Source organism: Seriola dumerili, unplaced genomic scaffold (assembly GCF_002260705.1).
Source record: "Seriola dumerili isolate Sdu_G_001 unplaced genomic scaffold, Sdu_1.0 BDQW01000110.1, whole genome shotgun sequence".
NCBI classification, from domain to species: domain Eukaryota; kingdom Metazoa; phylum Chordata; class Actinopteri; order Carangiformes; family Carangidae; genus Seriola; species Seriola dumerili.
Window position 1 is genome coordinate 13,318,389 of NW_019174365.1, and position 10,000 is coordinate 13,328,388.

Here is a 10,000-nt window from a genome sequence, read left to right on the forward strand (position 1 = left end):
CGAAGAACATAATAAACTACAAATTCGTCACTTAAGTCAACGTAACTAGCATCTGATAACTTGGCTGTATTTTATAAACCGACTGAGTCTATTTCTGCTCCCCTCCTCCGAATCGCTTCCCCAGCTCAGATGAACGAGGCGTTTAGGTGCCCGAGAGGGTTCAGGATTTATAGCCGCTCGCCGTCGCAACAAACCTCCTCCTGTTCTCTCCCTTTTTCTCTCACTACAGCTCAGCCCACGCTTGGTGGAATGTTAGCTCGAGGACCGAGGAAAGATGGTGATGAGTGAGAGGAAGAGAATGAGTGATAAGGGAGAAAAAATTGAGTGACTGTGGGGTGCGGAGACGTTAGCAATTAAGTGAGGTGAGGAGAGGTACAATATAGATGAGTTGAGGGGGGGGAGGAGCGAAAGCATCAATGATTTCGATAATTAAATCCCAAGCATGTTAGAGCTTTCCTGTATGATACAGTGACGATCAAATGTTCCACAGTTCCTGTTCGCAGTAAATCAACTGATTTGGCGAATGTGATCCTGTGGTACTCTGCGTTATATGGTTTTGGTGGTGTGTGTGGGGGAAATCTAAGAGCAGAAGCCTGTTGTTTGCTAAGGTGAGAAGAAAATGTGAGCTACATGAAAAAGTATGCAGACACGGCGTGAATAATATTCCCCACACATGTGTACTGTGGGGGTTTTGTCACATTCAGACACATCAGTGTAGCTGGTGATGAGTTCTGCTTCACAGCTGCCGTTCGCTGTCTCGTTTCTAAAGGTAGTGGATGGGGGGTTGAGGTCGGGGGCAACTGTGGCTCAGGAGCCAGAGTGAGTTCGATTCACCATTCACAGGGTTTGATGTTTTGATCCCCGGCGTGCTCTGTCCACATGTTGAAGTCAATCAAGACCCTGAAACTCCTTGACTCGCAGCACCTTGCAGCGGAGCTCACCAACCAATCAGTGTGTGGACGTGAATTCCTTATAGCACCCGGCTTTCTCAAGACACGTTTGCATTGCCCGGCACAGGAACAAGCGACTGAGATGTTGACTGTAAAAACACTTGTAATCATTCTCTTCTGAGTATCGCATATCCAAAAAAATGTTTGAATTCAGAAGTTAATTTATTGATCTTATTTAAATTAGAATGTCTAGAAGAGCTGGTGCCAGTCATTAAAGGTCCCATATTTGACCTTATATTCACTCCTGTTCTTGATTTCAAGAAGTGCTTGATCCATAAGAGAGATATATTTGTGTTTTAAGCCAAAAACCCATCTCAATGTCTCTCTCAGGCTTCTTCTGGAGCTCTCAGTACAAAGGTTGATCCACCAATCAGACGAGAGGCCTTGAGCCGCCTCCTCTGATTGTGTCTGACTGTTTAGATGACTGTGCAGTCGAATAAAAATATAGCGGATTTCAGAGTAAAACATTTCCAAGAATCAAATCCTGCAAGGTGGATGGTGGGTCCAGGCTCGGCGGGCTGTGGGCACGGGCTTAGAGCGGTGGCTGATCTGTTGTTGACATTCACAAGTGACCAAAGTCCGTCGGCCATTTTAGGGCTCAGTCTTCGTGACACAGGCTGTGTACATTTCTCTCGCGGACTGAGACATCATTACTTTACACTAGCTATTAATATGAGCCATTAGACCCGCTTACTATAATAAACAAAAATGGGACCTTTAACTAGATTTATCCTATCGAGTCGTGTTGGAGCCAGCAGAAAAGTACAGCTGGGCTCGTGCCGGACCAAGACTAAGTGTGGGCTCTGGCTCCCAACTCTGTGGAAACCTCGCGTACTCCCTATCATACGCTGTTCAACAATTAACCATCCGCTTAGGTGTGCCGTCTTCTCGGTGGTAGCCCACTGATTGTTCTTCTAATCACTCACTGACACTTGCCTCAATACATATGCGGATTCAGTAGGAGCGACGTCCACCAGCGCTGTATTCAATAAACCTACACATGCCAGCGGGAATTTCTTCAACGCATCCTTGTCGTTGGTAGAGATCACATACTTTTGCTAAGACTCGAACGGCTGCGAATCAAACTATCGTCGATCAAGGTGTGCTCATCCCGACCTCATGTAGCGGTCCGATATGCCAGGTGAGGGCATCCCGTCACTGGGTCATATGCACTCATGATAAAGAGCATAGGCTATCACGTAAAACAGCACCCAGATCCTTAACCGCAGAAACTGAAGGCATTCTTCCAATGACTTAACACAGGTGCGGCATTAGACTTTACACGCCTCGCAAAAGTCTAATTTCATATCACTCAGATCAACTTCTCCAACCACAACAATGATATTACCACCCACCTCCTTCGCAGTGGATTGGGGGATCTGGCTATGTGACAGCGTGAGAGAGGAGCCCAGGTGTGCACTGTCGCGTGAACAGCTAACTGAGTGTCGCTCGAGGAGAGACCGTCGTGATAAGTGCCCACCCCCCCACCCCAACCCGCCACCCCCGGGCCCTGGTGCCGGTCTGCGTTCTCAGAACCTTTCTTGATTGCAGCATTGCCACCATTGCACTGCTGACTGAGGTGATGTCAAAAAGGAACACGCAAAGAGAGACAATAGAATTAGTGCAGACGGATGGAGGGAGAGTGTGGAGGAGGGAAGAATGGAGAAACCACAAGCAGAACAAGATGGAATGGAGAACAGAGAGTAGCTGGTAAACAAAGAAGAGAGAGAGAGAGAGAGTATGGGCAGGTGAGGACGAACAGTGAAGTCATTCTGTCACTTTTATTAAACAGGAACAAAAAGTTAGAATAAGTGTTTCTTCTCTCAGTCACTCAGGTGGAAAATGTTTTCTCCAATACAGACAGAACGTGATAAACAGAGCTGGAAACACGTCGTGCCAAATAAATCAGGACGTGGGCTCAGCGTGATCAGGCTGATGAATGCTTCTGTCTCGGAGCACAGCAGTTTGAAAACAAAGTACCTTTTCAGCCTCTGAAATGTTTCTGGGAAAATATCCTCTCACCTCCACAAAACATCAAGCCTCCCACGGTAACTTCCTGTTGATGGTTTATGACTGTAATTTGGTTCACTGAAGCGTTGCCAAATGTTCCCGCTTTTGTTTTTGTATCAGGATGAAATAATAAGAACCGTACTAGAACTATTTCATATAATTATATTAATAGGCTTTATATTTTTGCTTGTGGGTGGATGGAGATGTCGGTCCATCTGTCCAACACTGAGCAATTTGTTAGCTAACTAAACTAAACTACTGGTCAGATTTCCATGAAATCAACAAGATAATTACTGTTTTTTCATATATTTTATGTTTAAGGTTTGGTTAAAGGACTAAATCGTTACTTGTTAAAAGAATCTGCAAACAGCAGATCCCCAGTGTTAAAGTCAGACACTTGTCCAGTCTCTCAGTCTGTTTTCTTATCTGTTCTTGTCTCCCATGTTCCTGTGAAACATCGCCATTCATGGTGTTAGCGTTGCTCTGTTTAAAAGCCAAGAATTCTTCATATGTTCTGAACTGGTCTTCTCACTCCGACCTCCTTACTTTTGTGGCTTTGTTACATCACACTTCTTCCGTCTTTGTCATGGGCAGTTTGTCATGGAATTTACATGTGCACGAGCACGTTCTTGTCGACTTTACACACCTCATATTCATGAAAGATACATCACACCCTGTATGCAGGGTTTTGCTTCGTCGCTATTTCTTTAAGAAATTCATCTCTTCACAAAAATTTAGACCTAGTGAAGAAGCCTTTCTGTGTTTGCAAAAACTAATCCACATTCACCTGAGCCCAGATGAGGAGGTCATGTCTATTTTGGTTTAGTTTAAATTCTCAAATAAAACTCAGTGTACCAATAAAATTAGAGTCTCAAATAACAGCCATAAACTGTATTTAATGTCAACTTCCACCACAGCACTAACTCCATCAGTACAACTCTGCTGCTCTTCTTTACTACTACTGTTTAATACTGTTTCGTTTTAACAAATTCATTCATGTCGCTTCTAAATGAATTAAGATGCCATCAGTGACACAATACTCCCTGCAGGTTTTTCACATTAAAAGTCTATCAGGACAGGGAGGGACTACCGCTGGAAATCTTTTAATATGAAACATCTGCAGGAAGTGATTTTCAGTGACAGTATCTTAATAGCAACGGAGAGAAAAAAAAAAGTAATTTGTCCGAACAACAGGTAAACATGGAGGAAGTGCTGAGTTTGGTGAGATTAGGAATAAAGGCCTCATCCGCTCTGACAGGTGACTTCATGTCCGACCTGTGTCGGCTGCAGCTGCTGAGCGGTGTGAGTAACAGAACCAGTCTCCCTTCTCCTCGTCTCTTACGCTGCAGTCGTTTGGCGGCATGTGGCAGTAAAAACCTGATTTGTTGGCCCTTTAAAAATTGATTTGAAGGTCAGGTGGAAGCGTCGGTGGCGACAGCGGCAGAGACAGTAAACAGCAGGGACACAAACCGAGAGCCGGAGACACTGAGAGGAAAGTAAATGGCTTCATTTACTGAGATACACACCGCTTCACTTTACTGCCGCTGAAACTCAGTGTGTGTGAGTGTGTGTTTCATGGTCACCTCTTGTCGCTATCTGTCTTCTGATTGGACAGTTCTCACCTTCCTCTCCCCTAATTGGACGACCAGAAAAGGTGAATTCATTGTTTCTTTCTCCTCAGTCGACCTCAGAAAATCTAAAACTAAATGATGAGCTGGAGATGAACTGCGTGACATGATGTAATTAACGTTGTCTTAACTCTGGTCACCGTGGATACACATCATTGATTAAATTCCCAGGCAGTGGTAACCCACGGCAACCAACATGAGAGGGAGGCTCTATGTCTGGTTTTGTTCTTCAATCAATGTTTTATTCTTTTGTTTAAATTCCTGTCTCCCCCTCTCTCTGCTCTCTCTCTGTGTGTGTGTGTGTGTGTGTGTGTCTGTGTGTGCGTGTGCGCAGGGCGGGGTTTGAACAGGATATCGAGGGCGACCACTCGTTTCACCCAGACAGCTGCCACGGTAAGATAAACCTGGCATTTTACAGCCACCATAATGATGATAACAGCTCCGATATGAGGTGTAAACAGTGTCAAAATCAGTGGTCTGTAAAACTACAGCAGTGATACAGGCGGTAAATTGGACAGTAAAAAAGATGAATGTGAGGATTTTAAGGACATGGATGTATTTTGTGTGACACAATGTGACTGTGGTTGTGTTGTGCTTTGTGGTGTTTGTGCAGCCGACGTCTTGGCGACAACACGGAACCAAGAGTCTGGAGCCGACTCCGCCTACGGTAAGAAAGTCTTCTTCTTCTTCTTCTTCCTCTTCTTCTACTTCTTCTTCTGCTCCTCCTCCTCCTCCTCCTCCTCCTCCTCCTTCTTCTTCTTCTTCTTCTTCTTCTTCTTCTTCTTCTTCTTCTTCTTCTTCTTCTTCTTCTTCTTCTTCTTCTTCTTCTTCTTCTTCCTCGTTGTATTACTATTCAGCAGCAGAGAATCATGGGAAAGAGACAGAGAGAGTTCTGTGCACAGAAAAATGTTTAACCAAAAGAGAACATGGTGTTGGTGACTGAGTAGAACCACCTGTGGACAGGTGAGGTACTACAGCTCTTCAACAGGAATGGACAGGTAAAATAAAGAGAGTGGAGAGGAATCTGTCTGTTATCAGCTGAATCTGAAATTCACTCATTCACAATTAATCGGATCTAACTAATCTGATCTTATTTTCAAGAAGAATCAATAACCATCCAATCACCACCACTGACAGAGTGTGGATTGAGTAAATGTCCAGCAGGATGGTCCTGTAAGAGTGAATGTCTGTAAAGAGAAGTAAAACCAGACCTGAGCAGAGGAGCAGGAGGGAGTTATTAGAGAGTCTGAGGAACCTCCTCTCTCTCCTCTCCCTCCACCAACAAGCTCAAACTCAACCAGAAGAAATTCAGTTATTACAGCAGGACTGACTGGTCTTGATGTACAGTAGCTCGTCTGTCAGACTGACATTATTACCCTCCACCAGATTACAGTCCGGCAGATCAAAGCGCCGCCGCGCCGGGCCGCCTGCTCTGTATTCATGGCCACGGCTCGGCCGCTACCTGACTGTCAGGAGTCCTGCCTGTGAACCAGCCTGGGTTTTGTCATTCACAGAGCGACAGCAGACCCACGCAGTGAATCCCATTAAGTCTCTATAAGCTGCATTACTGTGATTAAAGCCAGAGAGGGGGGACTGTGAGACAGCAGGACGGAGCACACACAGAGATTTCTGATGCGTTCTCTACTTGACACGAGCTAAGTTCGTCTTTCAGGGGCACTTGAAGTGAACTCGAGTGGCCGCATGGCGTCAGCAGTTAGAACAGCAGTGATGAAGAAGAACAAGGTGAGCGGACCAGGGCACCACGCTCTGAGGAGTACAACGACAAAAGAGGATTAAGCGAAAATGAACGAGATAAATGATTAATTGCTCTTTTTCACCACTAAAACGTATTTTAAATTATCTGCTTAATCCAGGTCTGAATGACGTCTTTTATCTAGAGACCCTGAGCCTTTTTCCAGTCAGTCACTGGCTCTATTTGACATTGTCATGTTTATATTTTTCTTTTTTCTTTTGCATCCTTCCTGCAGGGAACTGGTTGCTGATTTTTTTAAGCCGAGCAGGCCTGATCCTATCAGAGAGCTGCGGCTTCTAAACACACTGAGTCCTCGGGAGCTTTTTTTTTTCTTTTTTTGCTTAAAGAGCAGCAGATCTCAGCCCAGAGTCCTCGGAGCTTAGAGAGTGGCTGGGTTTGTATTCTGCCTCCTAAGTTAATTGCATTCACCTGGCATCTAAATGAGGCCCTGTTAGTCGACTGGAATGAAAAGTACCTGTTTAAAAAAAGACGAGCAGTGGAGTTCTGAGAGCCGGAGAACCGAGAGCTGCTGTGCTACACACACACACACGAGGCCTCTACTGTAGAAAACTGCACTTTAGAAAGTAAACATGTACTGTAGGTTGGAACTTAAAGCCGCACTAATCACTATTTTCATGTTAACATCGGAGCAGATGAAGGAACTCACCTGTGCACATGTAAACACTTGCACTGCAGCTGGAGGAGAGAGATATCACCGTCAACCATGTTTCCACACTAACTGAGCTCAGGTGCGTTTCCACGCCGCTGCTGCGGCTTCACCTCAGCCTCTAATTTCCCTCTTTAATCACTGAAACAGCAGCAGGATGTGAGTGTGGAAGTGAAGCCCTGCAGTCACTTACATAGCAGGTTATCAAACAATGACTTCCTGTCTGAATTTCCCTTTCCGTTAAGTATGACTTTGCAGACAGAACTACACCTCACTGTGCGGTGATTAGCCCCGGCTGACTGACGTGATTACAGCGCAGCAGATGTAAAGCAGCGGGAGGCTCGAGCGACGCCGGCGGATTAATTTTCATACTTCCTGAGATTCATCTCTTGACTCGCACTAATTGTGTCGTGATTAACCGTGTCATTTAAGTTTTAGATTTTATTGACGCCTGCAGCGATCACCCAGGGAGTTAATGGCACCATAACACAATAAAAAAAAAAAAAAAAATTGAAAAAAAGCGATGGCACACTCCGGCAAACATCAGCCACATTCAGCTCATTCTTCACACTTCCATTGTGAAACTCCAGTTTAAATATGCAGCGATTAAGCCGGGGAGTGAGCGTTGGCGCTGCCATTATACAGTAGGACTGACAGCAGGCACTTCCTCCATAATGGCGTCGGCGGCATTAACTTCATGGTGTCGGGCAGCCAGGCATGAAGGACTCCGAACACAATGACTGACTGATGTTTGAGCCCGCCGTGCGCCCGTATCTATCCGCCGCGCCATGCAAGAGTGCCTGTCGTTACTGTAATGACATCGTTTGGCACGGAACTATTCCCGTAATGACGTTTTCGCTGCAAATTGGTTATTTAATGTACTGCGAGGGAGGTCCCCCTGGGTTTAGTTTTGGCTCTGAATGGACATAAATTGGCCATTATGCTGCAGTGTGCTATTACAGGGTAGTTTTCTATTAGATGAGAGTTGACATTGTGCAGAATGAGTTCTGCAAATGCAAATTACGACGGTGCATGGATGACATGAGCGCTGTCCGTCTGTGACCTTTACATAACTCATTGTAATGTTGGTGATCCAGGAAATGAAGTTTACTCTGCTGTCGAGTTTGTCGGCGTCAGGCTGAAGAGTGAACAATTAAAATGGGTTTCATGTCCTTAGAGTTGACTTCTCTGGAAGTTGAGAACCACCGGATGGATTTGAATCTCGTAACAAATCCAATGAGATACAACAAAAATATGTGGACACATCCCAACCACTGGCTTTTCACCTGCTGCTCTAACAGCCTCCACTCTTCTGCTGTCACTGTCTTCCAGCAGATGTTACTGATGTTGGCGGTGATCAGGTCTGGCTCGCGGTCAGCTTTCGAGATCAGGGCTCTGTGCAGACCGGTCAAGTTCTTCCACACCTGAATGGGAAAAGCATTTCTTTATGAAGCTGGCGTTGTGCACAGGGACATTAACTGACTGTTGCTGAAACAGCATCGAGTCAGCGCCACAGCTGTGACCGACCAGTCAGCTGACTGGACCGTTTAACAATTGGATTCAGAGAATTCCTGCGCTTTAAAAATAGACTTCCAAACCATGACGCCAGAGAAAAAGATCAAATCGATTCAAGAAAAGCGCGGCAGAGTAAGGTCATCATGGCCTTGTCAGTGTGGAAATAGGAGAGTTTCCTCAGACACAACAAACGCTGATGCCCCTTGTTCACAATTTCTCTCTGGCGCTTTGAACGGCAGCATGTTCCCGCTGTTCAGAGGAAGTCTTATTTTGAAAAGTGTCTGAAACTTCTTACAGCAGCAGAAGTTCAGAGTTACATTTACAGACACTAGCAGACTTGAGCATGAGTTTAACTTTAACTCTGCTGCACAAACTACTTCTTATGCGTGAAGGTCGAAGTCAGAGCGTTCCTCTTGTTAACCTCTCCTCGCTCAGGCGGCGTCTGGCGTCAGGCCGCTGCTCTCCGACTCCGAGCTGCTCCTCGGCAGCCCTTTGGGGGGGGATTTCTGTGGCCCGGAGGGAGACGATGGCGTGTCTCACATCACATTCAACACAACGGCCTCTTCTGTTTTTAATGACATGAGTGTGAGACTTTGACATTTAAAGGATACTTAAGAGCTCAAATGCTGTGTAATTGAAGAGTTAAGCGTCTTATCGCTCGACGGCAACCGTCGGCATGACATTTAAATTAGAAAGAGGTCTCCATTTCAAATCAGACACGTCTACTTTCAAAAGCCATAATTGATTCATACACAGATGAAACTGATCCGACACGTGTTCTCCAGAGAATTCCCTAAAATGTCAAACTGTTCCTTTATTACTTTATTTTCCATTACTCACTTAGCATGTGTTCCCCTTCAACCTGACAAAGAGCGGCAATAATTCAACATCACTCCACGCTTTCTGGTGGCTAAAAAACAAACAAACAAAAACAAAATTAGCAACACCGTGTTAACGCTTCATTCAGTAAAAAAAAAAAAAGTTTTTTCATCGAACATAATCCAGTCAATCCTGTCACTAAAACATAAGTGGGAAACAATTTAATAATATATAAACATCATTTCTATAATAAGAACATTGGGGTCACAGTAAAACACTGCAGTGTCTGAAATATCACTGTGAGCTTGAGCATTTATTATTTACAATGGCGTATTAGTGCCACATTGAGGAAAAAAAAATTGAGATTTCGAGAATAAAGTCATAATATTACAAGACTAAAGTTTTAATTTTAGGAGGAAAAAGTCTTAATATTATGAGAATAACGTGGTGATTTTAGGTGAGGTGTTGTGTTAGAGGGGAAACATCAGAGGAGCAGCAGCGTTAACCTGCTTTCAAATGAGGCTCGTGGAGCGTCCCGTGGAGTTGTACTGTAGCAGAGGTTTCACAAATAAGCAGATGCTTCATCTTTGGGCACATCAGTATCACATCAGCATCAGGACTTTGAAAAGATTGTGCAAGAAACTGAGTCTATTCTATT

The 10,000-nt window shown here is 44.7% G+C and overlaps 1 protein-coding gene across 1 annotated transcript in view; it reads left to right on the top strand.

Moving 5' to 3' along the window:
- LOC111223149 (semaphorin-6D-like) overlaps positions 1 to 10,000 on the top strand; it is a 77,030-nt gene that overhangs the window by 43,787 nt on the left and 23,243 nt on the right. Inside the window, exons 16-17 of the mRNA XM_022747176.1 lie at positions 4,923 to 4,981; positions 5,202 to 5,255. Coding sequence (XP_022602897.1) covers positions 4,923 to 4,981; positions 5,202 to 5,255 — 113 coding nt within the window. The remainder of the gene's footprint in view (positions 1 to 4,922; positions 4,982 to 5,201; positions 5,256 to 10,000) is intronic.